This window comes from Gopherus flavomarginatus, chromosome 9, assembly GCF_025201925.1.
Source record: "Gopherus flavomarginatus isolate rGopFla2 chromosome 9, rGopFla2.mat.asm, whole genome shotgun sequence".
Taxonomy (NCBI): domain Eukaryota; kingdom Metazoa; phylum Chordata; order Testudines; family Testudinidae; genus Gopherus; species Gopherus flavomarginatus.
In genome coordinates, this window is record NC_066625.1 from 77,811,906 (window position 1) to 77,834,109 (window position 22,204).

The following is a 22,204-nucleotide window of genomic DNA, read 5'->3' on the forward strand; positions in this document are numbered from 1 at the left end:
CACTGGCATTCAGATTCATTTAAAGGGACAAATGAATGGTGTCGGCAGAAGGCATGTTCCCAGGAGTCCCAGACAAGGTTGTGCACCACAGCACAAGCTTCATCAGTGCTAATTCCCTTAGACTCTTGGTCGAACAGTGTCCTGCAACCCAACCCCAGCTGCCTGAGGATCCCACTCTAACCAGATCCATGGTGTGTGCTCTCGTCTCTGTGCACAGGGGACAGGGAACACAGCTCCCTCTCCCCTGGAAAAACGCAAAAGGTACTTCCTCCTCTCCTGAAGTGACCAGACCAGACTCCTCCAGCGTCTTCTCCTCCTAGCTGCTGCAGTGAGACCAACTCCTGCTCTGGGTTGGAGCTATTTGGAGCTGCTGCCCAACCTGGGAGGCGTCTTACTGGCTCCAGTGTAAGGAAGATGCTGCTCCCACCCCAGCTCTGTCCCAGGCCTTGCTATTTCTACCTGGACTGCAGAGGTGGGAGGCAGAACAGTCAGGGCTGCTGCGCATCCTGCTCTGGACAGCACTGTGGACCAGCCCTGCAGAATCTCCCACAGCCAGCAGGGCTTTTCCCTGCCTTTCCTCCTCTTGGCCGCCAAGGGCACAGTGCTGAGGGCAGGGGGAGACTGGCTCCCTTTGGCTACTTCTACTGGCTGGTGTGGACTGCTCCCCACACATCTGCCCTGCCTCAGGCCCCCTCACCCCATCCCCACTAAGCCCCCTCCCCTTTCTCCCACTCTCCCCCACCTCAGACCCCAACACTCCCCACCCCCATCAAACCCCCTCCCCTTTCCCCCACTCTCCCCATCTCAGACCCCCACACTCCCCACCCCCACCAAGCCCCCTCCCCTTCCCCCACTCTCCCCCACCTCAGACCCCTACACTTCCCACCCCCACCAAGCCCCCCTCCCCTTTCCCCCACTCTCCCCATCTCAGACCCCCACACTCCCCACCCAGCCCCCTCCCCTTTCCCCCAGTCTTCCCCACCTCAGACTCCCACATTCCCCACCCCCACCAAGCCCCCTCCCCTTCCCCCCTCTCTCCCCCACCTCAGACCCCTACACTCCCCACCCCCACCAAGCCCCCCTCCCCTTCCCCCCTCTCTCCCCCACCTCAGACCCCCACACTCCCCACCCTCACCAAGCCCCTATCCCCCTTCCTCCACTCTCCCCTGCCCTGCCTCAGGATCCCACACTCCCCACCCCCACCAAGCCCCCCTCCCCTTTCCCCCACTCTCCCCCACCTCAGGCCCCCACACTCCCCACCTGCACCAAGCCCCTCTCCCCTTTCCTCCACTCTCTCCCACCTCAGATCCCCACACTCCCCACCCCCACAAAGCCCCCTCCCCTTTCCCGCACTCTCCCCCACCTCAGATCCCCACACTCCCCACCCCCACAAAGCCCCCTCCCCTTTCCCGCACTCTCCCCCACCTCAGACCCCTACACTCCTCACCCCTACCAAGCCCCCCTCCCCTTTCCCCCACTCTCCCGCACCTCAGACCCCCACACTCCCCACCCACACCAAGCCCCTCCCCTTTCTCCTGCTCTCCCCCACCCCCAAAAGCCCCCTCCCCTTTCCCCCACTCTCCCCCACCTCAGACCCCCACACCCCTCACCCCCACCAAGCCCCCCTCCCCTTCCCCCCTCTCTCCCCCACCTCAGACCCCCACACTCCTCACCCCCACCAAGCCCCCTCCCCTTTCCCCCACTCTCCCTCACCTCAGACCCCCACACTCCCCACCCCCACCAAGCCCCCTCCCCTTTCCCCCACTCTCCCCCACCTCAGACCCCCACACTCCTCACCCCCACCAAGCCCCCTCCCCTTTTCCCCACTCTCCCTCACCTCAGACCCCCACACTCCCTACCCCCACCAAGCCCCCCTCCCCTTTCTCCCATTCCCCCCACCTCAGACCCCCACACTCCGCACCCCCACCAAGCCCCCCTCCCCTTTCCCCCATTCTCCCCCACCTCAGACCCCCACACTCCCTACCCCCACCAAGCCCCCTCCCCTTTCCTCCACTCTCCCCCACCTCAGACCCCCACACTCCCCACCCCACCAAGCCCCCTCCCCTTCCCCCACTCCCCCACCTCAGACCCCTACACTTCCCACCCCCATCAAGCCCCCCTCCCCTTTCCCCCACTCTCCCCATCTCAGACCCCCACACTCCCCACCCAGCCCCCTCCCCTTTCCCCCACTCTCCCCCACCTCAGACTCCCACATTCCCCACCCCCACCAAGCCCCCTCCCCTTCCCCCCTCTCTCCCCCACCTCAGACCCCTACACTCCCCACCCCCACCAAGCCCCCTCCCCTTCCCCCCACTCTCCCTCACCTCAGACCCCTACACTTCCCACCCCCACCAAGCCCTCCTCCCCTTTCCCCCACTCTCCCCATCTCAGACCCCCACACTCCCCACCCAGCCCCCTCCCCTTTCCCCCAGTCTCCCCCACCTCAGACTCCCACATTCCCCACCCCCACCAAGTCCCCTCCCCTTTTCCCCACTCTCCTCTGCCCTGCCTCGGGCCCCCACACTCCCCACCTCCACCAAGACCCTCCCCTTTCCCCTGCTCTCCCCCACCCCATCTCAGGTCCCCACACACCCCGCCCCTACCAAGCCCCCTCCCCTTTCTACCACTCTCCCCTGCCCCCCATCAGACCCCCCCCAGCCCTCCCCACCAAGCCCCCCTACCCTTTCCCCCACTCTCCCCGACCCCACCTCAGGCCCCCACACTCCCCACCTGCACCAAGCCCCCCTCTCCTGCTTCTCACTCTTCCCCGCCCCATCTCAGGCCCCCCCCACCCCACCAAGCCCCCCTCCCCTTTCCCCCACTCTCCCCACCCCACTTCAGGCCCCCACACACCCTGTCCCCACCAAGCCCCCCTCTCCTGCCTCCCACTCTCTCCGGCCCCACCTCAGGCCCCCCCCAATCCCACCTCAGGCCCCCAAATGGCCCCCTCCATTGCCTCAGGCTCCCAACCCCCAAACACACCATCAAGCCCCACTCTCCTGCCTTGGGATCCCACTTTCCACATGCCCTGTTCCTACCAAGAATCCCCTCCCCTGCCTCAGGCCCCCTACTTCTGCTGCCTCGCCCTCCTGCCAGCTCCCCTCTCCCACATCACACTCCCACTCCTTAACAACCTCCTTTTCCTCTCTCACCTACTTCACACCTTCCCACTCCCCAGACACCTCCTTCCCAGCTAGGTTCTACTCTCTCATCCTATCCCCTCCTCCTACACAAGCCACTAGGCACCTGCCCCACAGCAACACTCACATCCTCCAATATCCTGCTCCCCACAAATCTCTGTGTTGGCACGAACCAACAAGCCAACAGGTGCTCATGCCTTGGGAAGCAGCTAATGTGGCAGTGGGATAGCAAGGCAAATCTGTATGAGCCACGGATCTATGAAATGAGCTGGGTTTGCGTTTCCCTATATGAAAATGAGAATTCCTCCTCCTCTACAGGACAAGAGGGTCTTGATTGACAGGATCTGTGAGAGTTAGTGGAATTCACCCAGCAGGGAAGGTGGATTTTTTAAGGCCAAAATGGACAGCTTGATCTGTGCCCAACCACCCTCAGCTCCTGGCCATTACCCTCCGCACTCACTGTTCACAAACTCTTGTTCTTCCGGAGTGATGATACTGCTCAGGTGGGACTGATGTTCCCGGCATCGGGTCTCAGCTTCCACCCACGTCTCTCTCTGTTCAAAGTGTTTGTAACAATGGCCCTGGAACTTGGTCCAGCCCTCATCACAGTCCTCCAGGTCTGAAACACACAAGAAAGGAATGAAAGGGAACTGCATGCCTCAGGGCAAAGTGCCATTCAACTCACCTCTCCACTGCCCAAGCTTTCAGGGAACAAAAATACAACACGTTGTCACACCCACTAAAATATAAACCCTGATATTTTTGTATGTCACATCCACAGGAAAATGATCAGAAGCTAAACAAGGAATAGTTTATGGAGGGGGAGTAGGTTAAAGGCTCTGCAATTGATGTCGTGATAGGCATTTTTGAAAAATCGAACAGATAGATTTCTGAACATTTCAAACTCCCAGTCAGGTTCTGGGACTCTTGCTTTGAGAAATAGCCCCAAACAACACCACTTTCCCCCCAGAGCTGTCCTGCTGATTTTTCTCGCTTGGAGAGCAGCTTTCACCTTTGAAACCTGCATTTTACTCCCTCAAATCAGCACACATGCATCAGAGATGGGAGAGAAGGGCAGGAGAGGTCAGAGTTTAGATTCAGTTGGCTACATCACTATTCTGAGCCTTCACAAATGGAATAAGCAGCCCAGTGAGATCACACAAAAGGGAGTCAGTGCAGGACTTACCATATGGGAGCACTGGGAGACAGAAAAAACAACAACCCTAAAGAAAATATTTTTTAAAAGGAGTTAAAAAAAAGGAAAAATCTGTCACCTCCTTTAAGTGGTTATTGCTGGTGATTATTAAGAAATGCCATCAAAGCAAATTAAAGGCACAAAATATTTGACTGTCTCTATATTACTTTAAAAGGGAAGTTTGCGCCTATCCTCTTCCCTGCAGAGAAATTAACCAGCTTAATTTATTTGAACAAAGGGGATTGTTTCTTTTGAACTGAAGCTCTAGTTCCAGTGTGGCAAGGATGTGTGTGGGAGATTCTTTTGGGGTCATACATGGAATAGACACTCAGGAAAGAGCATCAGTTGGTATATGAGTCCTACGTTAGGAAGTGTGGGCACTGGAAATGAATACTTGGGGCCACAGAAACTCTGGCAACTGACTAACAGGCCCCAGGGACTATGAGACTAGCTGTGCAGGGACATAGGAGAAAAGGTAGGTGAGGGTGTAAGACAGGAAATACAGAGAAGTAGAACCCAGTCTTTTTAAAAAATGGAAAAAGGTAGAGCAGATGCAAAGGAATAAACAAAAGATGGAACTTTGAAATCCTTTGTTCTCTGCCATCAACAAAATCATACAAATACCTTCTGTAAACCAAGAAGAAACAGGAACAGATGCGGAAACGACAACAGTTGGGGCAGATGCAATTATGATGATAAAACCATCTCCTCCAAATAGTCACTTGCATTGCAAGCAGTTGCACTCAAACCATGGAATTGCCATGTCTTTTGGGCCTTGAATTTACTATGTCCCATCATCTCTTATCACCTCCTCCACTGACTAGCACCCAGAATCAGAACATCCAATAGATGAGAAAGAGGAGCACTGGTGTGGAAGGAAGATCTAGTGGTGACAAGATGGAGATTTATTTACTAGCAGCCTTTCAGTTGCAGAGAGAGTTCATCCATCATCCTTTCTCAGCTCCTTGTTGCCCTAGGGTAGTGGGATTTCATTATTCCTTTTGGCCCCTCAGCAAATGTCCCTCTAACCTCATGCAGGACAAATGTTCTATATTCCACTTTCATGAAAAAAACTCTCACCTTGGCTAATGTCCACCTCTGCATTCCAGAGTACCCCATTTCCCTTCAACTCATCAATTCCTCTTACTCCACTCCTGTGAAGCTCTTCAACACAGACCCCATGCAGACTTCAATGGCTGACCCTCCAAAGACTGGCTGGTTGGTGGGGCCTTTGAATTCTCTCTTTCTGCCTTCTTCCTCTACAGACCAAGCAGACCATCTCCGCTGGGCCAACCTTGGGGAGCAGGAGCTGTGAGAGTGCTCACAAACCTAGATCTTCTCCTCCACATCTCCGAGAGCAGGGGAGGGAGTACGTAATGTGCCTTTCTAAGTCTCTTTTTCTGGTGGCTTATGTCATACCCCCTTTGTAAAGTATCACAACCACTGAATTGGGATGGAACACAATGTACAGCCTCACTAGGACATTCTAACAGAAAACGCGAGGCTTTCCTATATAGCAGTTACCTGTGCAAAAACCTATGCAGTTGTAGGTAAAATCTAATCCCATGAAGTGGCACTTTCTCCAGGCTTTAGAGGCATTTAAGAACGACTGACTTGTGTGTATGGCACAGAAGAGCTCATCTAAAATACTAGAGCTCATAGATGTTCTTATGGAATCAAAAAAGTTAGAGAAGGGAAAGTAGATCATATATTCTACCTTGGGGGCAATGTGGGGTATTAAAGGGGACTTTTTCACTGATATTTAGGGCAATAGTCTGCTTTCATATGTCCCAGGGTAATCCAGGGTAAAGGTACCTCTTGATGGCAAGATCCCATTAATAGATCAACCGTTATGAAGAGAAGAGATTAGACTAGGTTTGGGTCAAACATCGGAGTAGTGTTTCAATATAGCTGCTAGGAGGAATACTCCATATTATAGGAGGTCTTTTTCCTCATCTCAGGAGAGGCTCCTGTGGCAGAGTAGCAGGAGGTGCTAAAGGTCAGGATTGAGGTACGCTGGAAGAGATAAGTGAAGGAAGTGCCTGCTCACAAGCTCTAGCCATTTCTATCAGTTCCTCTCCTTTCGAGCTCTACCACGCACTCATATTAAAAAGAGAAAGAGAGATGCAGAGAAAGAGAGGTGGAAGATCAAATGTGCTTTCCTATTACCCATTCGAAGGTGAATAGCTAGTACTTTTGAACCCACTTCTCCCTGGCCTTGTTGAGCAATGCAGGAACATTTTTCCTCCTTGAGAAACTGTCAGAAAATTAGGCTTTCATGGACTTGCAGTAAAATAAAATATTCTTTTGTTTTCTCCCCCAAAACAAACAGCATTTGTGCACACAGGAAAGTGTTATTCTGATGAAAAAAGATATCTCATTTTTCCCTTCTGTGATTCACACTGCTCGCCATTGTCGCCATGAAAATTGCATTCGCCTGAGGAAACGACACAAAGGTCAGGTGGAAGCGGAGAAGATTCACAGGAGTGAATGAAAGCCCTTCACGGGTGAATCCTCACAAAGTGAATCCTCACATGGCTCAATTCATGCATCTTTCACTGAAATCTCAGAGGAGCAGAGAAGGTTCACATGCCATGAAGATGTGCCTGGGACATTGCCCGATTATTACAGGTGGATTGGAAGGATTTTCTTTGACCCAAAAGCATGTTTTGCTTATGGCAAACAGTATCACACTATCATGTCCTTTATGAAATTTTACAAGAGAAAACTACAGCAAAGAGAATAATTTCCCTTTCTAAGAAGCCAAGGAGACACCAGGTTCCCTAGGAGCCCTAAAGCTGTCACTGTCTCCTAGAAGTTAAGAGAAATTTCCCAGAGAAACAAGATGCTGTGATGGAAAAATAATAATAATTACTTGTAAGCAAACAGCTTAATCTTTTCCCCAGTAAGATGCATTTTATCTGCTGTTAGGAGTTAGCTTATTGAGATGAGGGCAGGATTGGTGGGAATAAGGTTTTTTGCAGGGTGCAGCTGTTAGTAAAATTAGCTGAAGCCAGGTAGGCCGTACCGATCTCACACAGGTCCCCTCCGTAGCTGGGAAGGCATAAGCATTTGAAAGAGTCGATGCCATCAGCGCAGGTAGCTCCATTCAGACAGGGGCTTGAGTGGCACTCATCAATGTCTGCAAGAAATCAAGGGCTGCCATTAGGACTCCGGGCAGGGAACTCCACCAACGGGAGAACTTGTTTCTTTGCTTGTTCAGCAGGGACCGTCAATGGTTTTGGGAGAGCTCAAGAGTGGGTTACGGGTTCATTTTAAAAACTACTATTGCTGCTGCTGCTGAAGAAATGGAAGCAAAAAGCCCAACCCACCCGAGGAGACTGACATCATTTTCCACTCAAATTTCTGTCACTTGATGCCTGAACAACACTATGGTGATGTCAGGGCAACATCAGCCAAGGTCGGAGGGATGACTTTCAGTATAGTCTGCTCAGTATCTTTTGACATCTGTTGTGTCTCTTCCTTGTCCATCTTTTCTGCCTAACTTGATCAAATGTGCAAACTTGTGGCTGTGTCTCAGCCTCCATCAGCTAAAGTCTAAAAGACAGATGTTGGGCTTCTCTTAAGTAAGAGCAACATCCTCACACACAGTGTAATCTCTTCCCTCTCCCTCCTTGACTCCTCATTTTTGACTCTTTCTAACCAGAGTCCAGATGTCATCCTTGATCCTGAACTCCCAGGGCTAAATCCTCACCTGTTCCAGAGCACAGCTGCTCGTGACAGGGCTAGCATAAAGCCAGCTGTGCCAGCTTTACATCAATCAAGGATTTCCCCACACTGTGGGAACTGCTGGCTGCCCATTTAGGACAGTTTCATGGACTCTTTCTACTGCTCCATTGGTACAAAGAGCTCTTTGGGTGGGCCGGATTAGTCCCAAGTCTCTGTCTCACAGTCTGTCAGTTATCCCAACATGGACAGTACATGTTAGTACTGTAATGGCATGTCTAGCCTCGCCAGTTCAGGAAGGGAAGGGAAAAAGCTTGGATTAATTGAGTATCATGCCCAGAATGAGACCAAAATGGACAGTTTGTATTTAATATGCCCCCAAATCCATCCTTCTACATTTTTTTCTTAACATGTCTCCAGTCTGAAACTTAATCCTACTCCTCAGTTAGTCTTGAAATCAGAAGGAAGAAATAAGTTAATTAGAATGAAAAGATGGCAGAGATGAAGTCAGCTCAAGAAACCATAGAGAAGCTCCAAAGAGTAAGAATGTACTTGTGTCCAAATACATACAGAAAGGATTGTAGACTAAAAATAGTAGCTGCTGGTTATCTCCTTTAAGTGAGACTATTCTTCTTTCTTTCAAAGTCTTGCTTCTCAGACTCTGAAGTACTGGGAAGTCTTAAAGATGCTGACTTTAACAGAAGTCATCTGGCTGACACCTCACTCTACACTTCAGTGCTAGAGGGGTTAGTGGGAAAGCAGACTCAGAGAAGATGAATCACAGAAGGATGTGGACATGGCCATCATGGAGCAGAACAACAATCCATTAAGTTCAATATTCTGTCTTCTGCCACATTGGATCAGACTAATGGTCTGTCTAGTCTGGTATCCTCTCTCCTGCTATACCAGAGCAAAACAGTGATTCGGCATAAGAAAACAGACAAGTGTTTTACCTTCTGTATGAGTCTAGTCACCCATAGGGGTCAATGCCAGATGCTTCAGTGAAAAGTGTAAACTCCTAAAGCACATTAAATTGTAAAGTATTAAATGATGGGGGAAAGTCTTCCTGGCATCAGCTGGTAGTCACCTTGCACTTTGAAGCACGAGGATTGAAAGCCCTTGTTATTTATATCCTAATTTGTGTCCCTGAAGATATTGCAAATATTTCCCAAATGGCTTATGAACCACTTAAACCAGTTTTGCACTTGGCTCTTCAGAGTCTGCTTCTACATTCAAATAGTAATTAATATTTTCAGAGCTATTATTTTTAGTGTAATGGGAGGGAAGTGAAATGCCCAGATTTCATCAACGCTAATAAGCACTTTGGGACTTCCCAGAACAAAAAAGGAATTATTGACCTAGTAGAAAAGAATGGATGAGTCAGGTTGTTCACTATTTATCTGCTCACGTCTTTGGATCTTAGAAGATTTACAACACAAAAGGGAAACTGAAATGTGTTGAGAGAAGATTAAAATCCCAGTACACACCAGGTTCCCCAGCAACAGTAGCAGCAGAAGTTGATGCCAATCACAGTGGTCTCCACCTGAACAAGTAAGGAAGGGTTCTCCTTTGTCTATTAGCTTCTATTAAGTGGAAAGCACGCTGTAGAAATGGAAATAAGGCATGTACAGGAGCTAAAGCAGAATGTTTAGCAGGGAATAATGGGCTCTTCATTTGTCTTCAGTGACAAGGACTAACATTTTATGTGCCCAAGGTCTCTCTCAGATACAGATGATCTGCAGTGGTCCCACCTACGCAAGTCCTGGAAGAAGAAGGGCAGCAGATACACATGCAGGCTAGTGCACTGCATCAAATCTCATATCAGGAAATAACATTAGAATGGAACTTGCTTTTGTGCTTGTATATAATATGCAGTGTACATATTATACATACTATATGGATACTCTCTCTCTCTCTCTAGACACACAGAGTACATTTAAACAGTGTTGTAAAAATAAAGCAAGGAAATACAGAAATATTTTTTAAGGCATGCTGTAAATATTTTGAAAGATGACATTTAAAACACATGAGGATAATAAATTTCAAACTAGCCATTTGGCATGTTAACTCTTTGGGGTAGGGACTGTGCCTTCCTCTGTACTTAGAAAGCACCTGGTCCCGGCAGTTTCTGGTACATTTAGAGTCTTGCACATGTCAACACGTATGGCGTTGGTGTGGCTGATTTGCCATTCACCCTGTAGTACTTGGTCTTAGAGATTTTTCAAAACAATAAATAATATCACCTGCTAGCATCAGTCATGATATAGTTAGTCTATAAGTTGCCACAGGAGTCTTTGCTGCAGCCACGATATAGGCCCTAGATAGACTAGAGAATGGAACTATGATATTGCACGTAAGCTGCGGACTCCAGGTTTGATATGAGAAGGAAACTTTGGTAAAAGAAATGTTAAATCACCCAATTACTTAATGCTTGGCATTTTTTGTTATCCTTTTAGTTGCCACAAGCATATATTACACATCCATAGCCTTGCTCACCATTCAACCCTACACAAAGGAGACTCTCAGAGGTGACATGAGGGTGCAGGGACCCTTCAGCGGCTGGCAGCTGTCATGTATCTTAATACTGAAGGAATTTACAAAGCCACTGTTATTAGATATTTGTTATTTTATGGTAAATTTTCCTAAAAATGCATTTTTGTCTTCTCACGACTCCCTTGCTGGTCCTCCTCAAATAGCTTCTCTACTAGGACAGGAAGAAAAGATTATTACTATTATTTAAGTGCTAACAATGTACGTGGGGCAGTACAAGACAGAATGAGACAGCCCCTGCTTTGAAGAGCTTCCAGTCTAAGAGAAAGACATGGAAGACAGAATGCAATGGGGAGCCGAGAACAGGGAGCGCATTTAAAACATTAACTCACTTCTGGAGGGCATCACAAAAATAAAGGGTCTTTAGAAGACGATTTATACTTACCGTGCTATCATCAGAACATTGAAAAAGACCATTCAAATGTCTTGTCACAACATGGGTTTTCTAGCTGATGTATTCTTAAAGGAACTAACATTTTAGGCCTCACTTTAAAAAAAAACGTTTTCGTGATTTAAAAAAAATGAAAACAGGGTTTCGTATTTAATAGATGTCAACTGTCGATTGACAAAAGCAGGGAGGTAGCAGGATTACTCTGGATGCTTCATTTAGGCAAACACAAAATAGCCTCACCAGCTTGTTATTCCCTTCCTAGGCTTTAATGTTCCCAGGTATGTATTGCATTTACTCACTCCTACTCCATTCAAGTAGTATACAACTTAAACACAATAACACTATACTAGAATGCAAGAAACAGCAAGAGAAAACATTTATAAACAAAAGTGAAACTGACCATTTTACTATAATTGCAAACATGAACAAGCAGCATCAGCGATGGAAACTACATTAGCATTTCAGAACTGTTTCCCTTTTAATTATCTAAGATGTTATTGGCAGTAACAGTGGCGCGGACTATTTAAAGATACAATCCCTGTATTTTATTAAAAAGGCAACCTAGGTCACTGATAGATTTTAAGACTGATTAAACGAGTTTAGTTTTGTGTTTAAAACAGTCACTAAGGAGGAACAGCTTGCAAGCAGGAAGGATATGAAACACCACTTGAACACTGAAAAATTCCTACAGTTTTCTTGGGATTGAGAGTAATCTGTTTGGAAATACAATTTGGCATCCAAAATCCTGACTCCATTCTGCAGCTTGAAAAGCAAGAGATTTTCAGGTGTACAACCCCCACACTGACCTGTTTTTATAGGGTTTACTGATGTGTATGAACTGCTAAATAGGGACTTGAAAGACTGACTAAACAATACTTTTTTAGAGAGCCAAGAAAATCTTGCCAGAAATCATAGCTTCTCGGCAATAGTACCGCCAAGGAGTGGCTTGACAGCAGATGGAAAGAGTCTAATTTCTCTGACTTAAGCCATAGAAAAATAAATTAAAAAAATGAAATTTAAGCCTCAGGATACAGTGGAGGAGAAAATAATCTGCCACAACATAGAAAATATTCTATTAAACTACGAAACTCAGACACTTATCAGGAAACATGTTTATCTTGTGGTACTCCCCCTCAGTTTTATGTTTACAAGTGATGACTTGATTACAAGCACTGAGACCTCAGAAATCTCAGGAAACCTAGGTTCCACAATATTATTTGTAAAAGAAAACTCACTTTATCTATACAACAGGCCATTATGTTAGGTTGTATCCTCAGAGCAGGTTTTCCATAAGCAAATACTGTAATCCTTTGGCTTAATGTCATGAAACAGCCAAGAGACACCAAATAACTGAATTGGCCAGTAAAGACATCTGCCAGTGCCTAGATCTCAGCTGGAACTGGTTAGAGCTACCTTACCCTCCTTCCTAGCCCGACTCTCACATTAAATAGAATTGTATGAATCACTTGTGTGATTTTTTAAAAAAGGTTTTTCTTCTACTGCTTTCTTTTAATCAACAGAAAATATCCTTCAGGCCATAGAAAAGCATTGCACCCATCAAGACTCCTTCAAAATCACCTAATACACTTCAGCTGTTTTGGCTGGATGGGCAGCAGATCCAGAGAGATGCAAACCTTTTGGTAAACTGCTGACAATTCAGCAAATGTCATTTTTTCCCTTGACCTGACTGAAGTCTTTAAAACCATCAGCTAGTGTAAACCACAGCTTTTTCACTGAAATGCCAGCACAGTATTTTTGCTAATACTTGTGTGCCCTCAAATTTTGCCAATTGTAACAGGCTTCTGCACACATTTGGCAAAAGTCTGGATGAAGAGATCAGTTAAGTGAACAACACTTCAAATTTGAGGCTCTTGTGGGACCCTAATTCTGAGGGCAATAATAGAATGCTGACAACTGATCACATGGACCTTAGCATTCCTTGGCTAGAAGCCTGGAAAATGCCAGCATCCAAGGGTTAACGTTCAATCCACTGGCTGACAACTCCCACTTTGGCTTCTGGCATTGGTATCTTGGGGGAATCATAGGGTAGGGTAGAGTAGAGAAATTTTCATTTAAAAAAAAAACTGTGATCACTGAATCCACTTGAAAACCTTATCAAAGTAGGCTTAGTAGGAATGTATATGAAAAACTAGCACTAAAGCCCCACTTCAGCTGGGTCTTTGCTTTGGGCTCCTTCTTGCAAGATGAACTAGATTCTGTTCTACTTTATTATTAATTATCTTTTTTGATCATTCTTCTGGTCCCACCAATGTTCAGCACAGCACCAGACACAGCTATCAAGACAGTGCCTGTCCCAAAGAGCTAACTTTATAGATTAGGAAGACAAGACACACCAGAAGAACCAGAAGAAGGAGGCAGCATAGGTCTATTATTATATACTAGTATTCTCAATATGCGGATTCTCTCTTTCATTTCTCTAGCATCTCTCATCTCAAAGCACTTTGAAGACTATCTTTATAGTAGAATTGAGCTAACATTGCAAAACAATCTTTGTGAATATTTGTTCCATCTTAAAAAAAAAACACTTTGTTTACACATTTAGGTGTTACTTCTAGATGAAATTCACCCTTTTGTGGAAGGCTGGTTCAAGGACTAGGCCTCCCTTAAGTTCTGCTCTGAAATAGGCCTTGTGTGGGCTTTTTGCCCATGGGTGAATTTCATTCTCCATGAATATGTTCCCAAATGAGCTTTACTAGCCTAAAAGGCACATTTTCAGCTTGAATGCTGGAATAGTCACTGAACACAAATTCTAAACCCCATAATAAACTGTCATATATATTCATTTGAACTTTATACTGTTGGTTACTTACATAAATTGTCCAATTAACAAACAGAAACAATACATTGTGATTTTTGTAACTTGCCACTACAAAGCACATTTGAGAGTTTGAACATGTGCAATGAGCTCTAGATGCAGATCACTGAAGAGAGTTGCCAAGAATTTTGAACAAGTTAACATAAGACGTTTGCAATTTTTGTTGGCAATTTACAGATAGAAAAAGAAGCAAAACTATGAGACAAATTATTTCTTACAACTTATTTGCTGAGTTCTAATGTACAGCCATATAGTCACTTCCTCCTTCACTGCTACGTCGCCACCTCTGGGGTGAAACGTGGCAACAGTGGTGGGCCAATGACACTACCTATTACTCTTGCAAAAAGTGCTGCGGAATATTTAATGACCAGGACAATAACTCCATTAGTACAGTGCCAAGCCCCATGCCTGGTGTCACATAAATGCAGTGGTTCAGTAATGTCCCTGTTGAGTCACCTACACCAACATACGGGGGCAAGTATTGACTCAGAAAGGAAAGTGCCTTCTACCGAGTCACCCACACCATTCCCTGCAGCACAGTGCACCTAGAACTGTACTGGGGTATCACGGTCAATACTTAGTCATAGGGAGGAGTGCCCCCTGCAGAGTCACCCACACTGCTCCTTGCTGCACATGTCCCCTGCTACCATGTTGGGGTATTTAGGTCAGTTCTGAATAGTTACCGCAGTGACAGTGGAGAGACAAGTGCAAGTGGGATATTAGAATCCTTTGATTTCACTTTTTCATGAGCAAAGGGGAGAGACTACAACTCAAATGAGATGGAGACTCCAGTGAGTCATGTAGGCTCCACAGTACTGAAGCTTCATGAAGATAGAGGCTGGCTCCTGTCACCTGTTCTCCATCTTTGGGTATTAAGAAGCGACAAGGCTCTGATTTCAGGGCTTGGTCCTTCATATCTGAACTATATCTTGAGTCACGCTGGTAACCTTGCAAACACGGAAAGACTGCAGTTTGATTGGCTACTGAAGGTATGGGCAGGGTTTGAAGTAATGATCATATGCAAGGGATACACCATCAAAGAAAGTATCAGACAAAGTAAAACTTTTATTAGTAAGACAAAAGAGAAAGAGGTGGGGAGAGAGCAAGAGAGCACTGACGTATCAGAAATACAACAAGCTTGATGACCAATTGAGATCTCATAGACATAATAATACTTTATATCACTATAGCATCATCCACCTGAGGGTATCAAATGCATTATGAATGGAAATGAATTAAACCTCACAACCTACCTCTGAGGTAGATAATTATTAATTTCTCTATTTTTAGATGAGAAAAGTGAAGCACAGAGTTGTAAAGTGATATGCCCAAGGGTGCGCCGTGATTCAGTGGCAGGTATGGAATTAGAATCCAGCCCTCCACTCCAACTACTAGAAGCGCTGCTTCCAAAAAAGCCCCTAACTAACCCAAAGCAGTATGCATTAGTGGTTAAACTGAGAAAATAGTTCTGGGGGCTGTAATAATGGATTTTTTTTTTCACCAGAAATGACTGAGCAAGTCCGGTTGCATTCACAGATTGTATCATGTATAAGCAAATATATACGAAGGCAAAATTTCAAAAACTCTAGAGGCACAATTATGCACATAAAACATACACACGAGTGCAGACCTAAGGTTTCTTAAAAAGAGGCCTATATTTTATACAGAGTGCATGTCCATCCTTGCATATTGCAACCTTGACTTGGGCTAGCACAGAATACATTCTGTCTTGGTATCAAAGTGAAACTGAACCAGGAACGAGAAGTGCCAAGGAATTTCGTGTTATCCTTGACTTAGTTCTCCTCACCCTGACAGGCAGCAACAGCCAGGGAAGTGATTGCTGTGGAAGAAAATTCCTGGCTAATTGCTAAGGGATGACTTTTTCCCAGTAGCATCAGGTTAGGCAGCTTACACACTCACTGTATGAATTATATTGAGCTGGTTGTCTACCATGAAAGACACATGATGTTTTCACAACCTTAAGTACCGTAGCAATTTATACGTACACCAGTGAATGAGCCCACCAATCCACAGGTTGAAAGAGTGTAGTGAAACAGACATGTGCCAAAAGAGCCAATAAAAAACACAAGTTAATTTGCTTTAGACTCCATTTCATGTGCATCATCCTTTGTAGCCAGTTCCAGCAAACAGAGGCACAAGACCCAATACTATCAAGCAGAACCTCAGTTCACTTCTCTTCCTTTAAAGCTTTGAAGAAATATATTTTCTTTCATTCCCAATGCATAGTTGGGCCTGAAAAACTGATGCAAAGTGCCTTGAAACTTGGATGGGGATGAAAGTCCACCAAAAGGTCCTAGCTGCCATAGATAGTGAAGTGACAGTAGGATTCTGATGGCAGAAGGGCACCCAGGCTAAGTTAAGGGTGGTGAGGTATTGTCTGCCAACAGTTGCCAAGGGACAATGTGAAGGGTAGGAAGATGGTTTGGATGAGCACATACTGCCTCCAGCAGGTGCAGTTCAGAGAGCAAAAACTTCTGATTTTCTTGCTGGCTTGTTTTTGACCCTTGAATGCTGCAGAAGAAGCCAGGAGGTCCACAACAGCAGACCTAGTGCACCATAACAAACATCATGAAACACAAGGCATCCACCCATAAGTACAAATAGATCCTAATGTTCTGGATATAGGGGGTATGTGTGTGTGTATATATATATATAGGTCAGGATAGGTGATAAGGAAATAGGACAGTGGTGACTATCCCATTCCACAGTGCTTCTCTGCCTCTTCCTCTCACCCCCTCAATTGCCAGGATGAAATTCTCCTATTGATCCAGAGAGGAAGGAGCAGCTGCCTTCTCTAGGGCTTCAGGAGAACAGAGCTTCCTTGATTTCTCTAGGCTGGAGCAACATTCAGCAATGACGGTGACAGGAAAGTAAACTCCTGGTTTCCCCCAGATATGCTGTGCTCATGGACATGTCCACAGCAGCACTCATTTTAGGTAATACAAATATTCTCCCCTTGCTGCACATCCCCCATCAAAGCAGAGGACAGAGCTTACCTATATCACAGTGGTCACCCATGTACCCAGGCGGGCACACGCAGGTGATGTTTCCATCTCTTTCCTGGCAGGTTCCAGCTCCACAGGGCTTCTCATCACATGTCTTGGGTATGACTGTAACTCCCAAGAGAGAAGGATATCAGCCAAATTATACCGATGCCTTTTGCTGTTATATAATGTGCCTACAGCTGCTGCACAAGGAGGGGAGGTGCCTGCCATCCATGTCTCAGTGCTGCTTCACTCTCTACTTGCCATGTTACTCTGCACTTATCTTTGGTTTAAGGCTACTTTAGTTTATCTCCACTGTCATAGAAGGTCAGAGTCAAACAATGGGGAAGGAGGAGGGCGGGATAATTGTATGGCCAATAATAGCACCGATAGTTGTGCTTGTTAAGATAAAAGCAGTTGGTTATTTTGTGTTTCAGGGCATAACCTGATTGCTGCAGGTGTGAGAAAAGAGCAACCCCCCTCACATTCCCACAGTGTGCAGAGCTGCACAATTGGCCAGGAGCATTATGATTGTTCCATCATTTATCAGCCACTGTGAGAGGCAGAATATTAGACTTGAGGGATTAATGGTCTCATATGGTGTGGCAAATACTACATCCTACAGCCCTATAGGCAAATCCTACATCCCTTTGCCATATACAGAAGGGAAGCCCCACCTCCTTTCTATAAAAGAAGATGGTCTGGAAAAGCAATACATATTTTTAACAATACCTTCTGCAGTGGGTTCTGGCACATTGGTGGCTTCTGGTGAAACTTGAGGCAAGATAGCAGTGGCAGTGGGTGATATCTCTAAAGTTTCTTGAACAATAGCTATTTTGGTCTCTTGTTCTGAAAGCATGGGAGCAGAGGACTGTATTTCAAGCCAGGCCTCTTCAGGACCCATGGGCTCTTGTGTTAATTCAATGTCTGGCATACTGGTACTAATTACAACTTCTGGTGCAGAGGTTTCCCCTGAAACAAATGGGAGTGGGGTTACGAGCGTTCCTGAAAAATCTTCCCTCCTCTCTTCTGGTGCTCCAGAAGTTTCACCACTGACCACAGCTATGCCAGATGTTTCTAAGTTAACTTCAGGCAATACAGATGTTTCACTGCTGGTTTTGTAAACTGTAGAAGTTTCTATGCTAATTTCTGGCAATGCAGATATTTTGTCACTGGTTTTATGTACTGTAGAAGTCTCTATGCTAATTTCAGATATTGCAGATGTTTCACCACTGGTTTCATGAACTGTAGAAATTTCTATGGTAATTTCAGGCAATGCAGATGTTTCACCATTAGTTTCAGGAGCTGTAGATGTTTCTATGCTAATTTCATGAAATCCAGATGTTTCTACATTAATTTTAGGAAATACAGAGGCCTCTCTACCAATTTCCCCATCTCCACTTGACTCAAAAATATGGGGGAGTGTCACAGCCGTTTCTCCACCTAGCTCCTGTGAAACTGTTGGTTTTGTCACAACTTCCACCAAATCAGAAGTGACCAAGGTGACTTCTGGAAGTCCGGAGGCCTCTCCACTAACTCCAGTCACTGCTAAGGACTCTCCACTTAAGTCTGTGAGTCCAGAAATTTCTCCACTAAAATATGAAATGCCTGATGTCTCTCCACTGATGTCTATTGTCCCTGATGGTAACCCATTAATATCCATAACTCCAGACACTTCTCCAGATGTTTCTCTTTCCCCTGAAGGAAGTCCACTAATTTCTAATATCCCAGATGGCCCTTCTCCTACCTCTTGTGCAACAGATGTCTGTGTTACAACTTCCACTAAAGTTGTATCCACAAGAGAGATAGTGGGAAAGCCAGACGGGAGTCCACTATAATCATAAACTCCAGATGGCAGGCCGCTAACAACTTCCACACCAGAAGTATCTCCGCTGATGTCAATTACTCCACTTGGAAATCCACTCATTTCAGGAGCTCCAGAAACCCCTCCACTGAAGTCTATTTGCCCAGAAGGCTGACCACTAACATCTAAAATTCCAGACACTGTGCCTGATATATCTTCATCCCCAGAGGGCAATCCACTGATTTCCAAAAACTTTTTTGCTTCAGCTTCCGTAACTGATGGGGTTGTCACTTCAACCAAACTGATATTTAAAAAGGTAATGCCTGAGGGCTCTCCACTTCTATCAACAACAGAAACAAGGCCACTTAGGTCTACAAGGCCACTTATGTCAGGTATCCCAGATGGTTCTCCACTGAAATCAATTCCTGAGGGAAAGCCGCTGATATCAGGTATTCCAGATGGTGCTCCACTGATATCAGGTATCCCGGATGGTGCACCACTGAAATCGATTCCTGAGGGTAACCCACTGATATCAGGTATCCCAGAGGGTGCTCCACTGATTTCGGGTATCCCGGATGGTGCTCCACTGATATCAACTCCTGAGGGCAACCCACTGACTTTTCCACTAATGTCCCATTCAGCAGAGGGTAACCCTGATAGGTCTCCTTCTCCACTGACCCCAATTGTTCCTTTTCCTTCTAGTTGACTTTCTGCTACTGTTGTTACAACTTCCACCAAAGTAGTGTCCACAAGAGAGACAGTTGGAAAACCAGATGGGAGTCCACTTTCATCATACTCTCCAGATGGCAGGCCACTAGTAAGCTCAACACCAGAGACTTCTCCAGAAGGCAGCCCACTGATTTCTGGAATTCCACTGATTTCTTGCAGTCCAGATGGTACCCCACTAAGGTCTGGGATTCCAGAAGCAGATACTAATAAGTCTTCCTCGCCAGAAGGTAACCCACTGCCTTCAATAATGCCTGAGGGCAGCCCACTTTCATCCCCTGATGGCAGTCCAGAAGGAAATCCACTGAAATCCAGGTCTACAGATGGCACTCCGCTTTCTTCGATCCCTGAGGGCTCTCCACTAGGTTCAAATGTTCCAGAAGCTAATTCTCCAGGTATCCACCCAGAAGCTGATGGTTGACCACTGGTTTCAAGTACTCCAGATGCAGATATCTCCCCTGAAGGCACTCCACTGAGAGAAGTCTCTACACTGGGCTCATCTGGTATTGCAGCAACAGGGGGGAAAGCTGATGGACTCACTGGAAAAGAAGCAGGGGAAGTGGGGTGGGGGAGAGAGCGAGGAAGAAAGATTTAACAAATCAGTTTCAAGGAGCTATTGAAAATTTCCTGTTTGACTGTGCATAAAAATGGACATCAAATAAAATAGTGACAGACTCTGAGGATGAGGGCAGCAAATCCTATACACTTTCCAGATCGCTCTCCCTCCCCTAAACCCTGTTAATGAGGATTATCTCAAATAACTCTGGAAAAGTAGTTCAATTTATCACCTCCTGTGACAGTACAATTGCAACACAAATTCCCAAAGGATAATCATCAGAACAAAGCCAGCATTCCAGCAACCATTAGTGGATGGAAACTGCTGCTGTTTCTGCTGATAATACATAGAAGAAGAAAAAATCCAAACCTATCCTGCAGTTTTTGTCTCAGTGTTGCTTCCAGTAAAGTGGCACCTCCCCTTGAAAGCCAGAAATTGAAATCTGTTTCCTGACTGATTTTCCCTCTTTACATGCACATCGATGCATTTTTGGAGGATAGCTCAGGAATGCGGGGCTGTTGGCACTAGTTTATCAGTGTAGGGTTGGCTAATGAGTCCAATATGCTGACTTTAACTATTTTTATTTTAAAAAGAAGCACTGAATTATCTGTTTTAAAAAACAAAAAAATGTCTGAACTCAGTTTTCCAGACCTGTGTGAGTGAAAAGGCATGTACAAAATTGACACCTGCATTTGTGGTAACTATTTGCACATATTCTGTACGTGCAGTTTCGAAAATCTGGGCCATAATGAACCACCTGGATTTTGCTAACAGCTTAAAAAAAACAAAGATGCCTCAAACATTGGGTCATCTGACCTCTCCGGGCCCCCTTACCAAAAAGCTTGTCACAAGCAGAGCTGGAACAGCTGGGAGTCCCAGGTGTTATTTGCTCTAAGTAACTCAGAGCCCACACTTTCTTGTCACAGAATAGCCTTTCTCCATCTACATTAATCCCCATTTGCCCTGGGCTGCCTGTGGATAATGTAGTGTCCATGAGGAATACCATGTTTCACTCAGTGTGATCCAGGGGGTGTGATGGCTTGAGCTCGAGGCCTCAGAGCTCTGCTTAGCTAAAGGGCATGTGAGGTGAATCTGGGTTACTGAGCCAGAGAACCAACTCTCTCTGAAGAGAGAGCTGCAGTTCAAAGCTTCCTCCCTCATCAGGCTACTTCCCAGCTGGATTCAGACAGGGATTCTCCTTGGTAAGGGCACAGAATTTTTGTTTCTGGATTGCCCTTGCCCTAAACGTTTCCTCTGCCAGTCTAGTGCCCTTCTGGGTTCAGAGAACAGCCTGACCCACCTGATAGCAAGGAAATGTCAGTTGGAAAGACTTCTGTTCCCCACGCTGTCTGATTTTCAGGTTCAGTGGCAAACTCCGTTTCCACAGTTGGCTCCTCCCCAGAGGGTACTTCCTCCAAGCCAGGGATCACCTGGGTTACTATCTGCTCCTCAACAAATTCATCCTTGTCCAGAGATGGCAGGGCTGGAACAGAAAGATATTGAAGAGAATTTCTAAGGCAGAATTGGCTCTCTCAGAAACCTGACGATGCTTCATTAACTATCCCGATACCAGGATGAAAAGCAACATAGAATGGTCTATATACATGGCATTTCTCTTAATAGGAGATAAACAGACTAAATTAGACTGGAGAAAGTAGGGGCAGAGGAGACTTCATATCTTGTTTCCATCTCAGATTTTCTGATTCTGTGAAAGTAAAATGAATGCAAAAGAATGAGCCATGTGGTGTCCCTGTGTGTCCTTGGAAGGAACAGCTCCTTTTGGTAAACATACAGTGGAACCCTTGTGTAATCATCTCCCTCTTGAAATCCTTTCCCCACAGAATGCAGAATTTTCCCTGTGCTATCAGCATTATGTGCTATGGTAGATGGCTCTGAAGAGTGGGTCAGTACCTCTAAAACAGAAGGCGTGGTGCCTTGACAGTGGGTCAGGGAATCCTGTCTGGTTGGGGTGCAAGTAGATGGTTCTCACACCAGGTTTGTCTCCCCCACAAGCAGGACGTGGGGTCACAATGGGATATCGGATGCTGCCATCAGCAAGCCAGCCAGCACGGCATCTATCCAGGCCCAGCTTCCAGGCGGCATGGAGTTGCCCAACAGAGGCCAGGGTGGCATTCTGGCTCTCACAGTATTCCTGGGCTTCTAGGAGGGTGAACTGATCTGCTTGGGTTGCAAAGAACACTTCACCTGGAGATAAAAATCAAGTATGAGTCACTGGCACATAGAACTATGGATATTTCTGCCCCTCCACTGTACATTGCACACACACACACACTCACACACTCCATAACAGCCG

The 22,204-nt window shown here is 46.1% G+C and overlaps 1 protein-coding gene across 2 annotated transcripts in view; it reads right to left on the reverse strand.

The window, feature by feature from the left end:
* The window catches only part of ACAN (aggrecan), a 70,149-nt gene that overhangs the window by 5,531 nt on the left and 42,414 nt on the right, over positions 1 to 22,204 (reverse strand). Inside the window, exons 10-15 of one of the 2 annotated variants that reach the window (XM_050967392.1) lie at positions 21,802 to 22,095; positions 21,191 to 21,373; positions 17,537 to 19,873; positions 16,817 to 16,930; positions 7,364 to 7,477; positions 3,601 to 3,759 (exon numbers count right to left, since the gene is read on the reverse strand). In XM_050967392.1, the coding sequence (XP_050823349.1) occupies positions 3,601 to 3,759; positions 7,364 to 7,477; positions 16,817 to 16,930; positions 17,537 to 19,873; positions 21,191 to 21,373; positions 21,802 to 22,095 (3,201 nt within the window). The remainder of the gene's footprint in view (positions 1 to 3,600; positions 3,760 to 7,363; positions 7,478 to 16,816; positions 16,931 to 17,536; positions 19,874 to 21,190; positions 21,374 to 21,801; positions 22,096 to 22,204) is intronic. The other variant, XM_050967393.1, reaches the window with a different exon arrangement.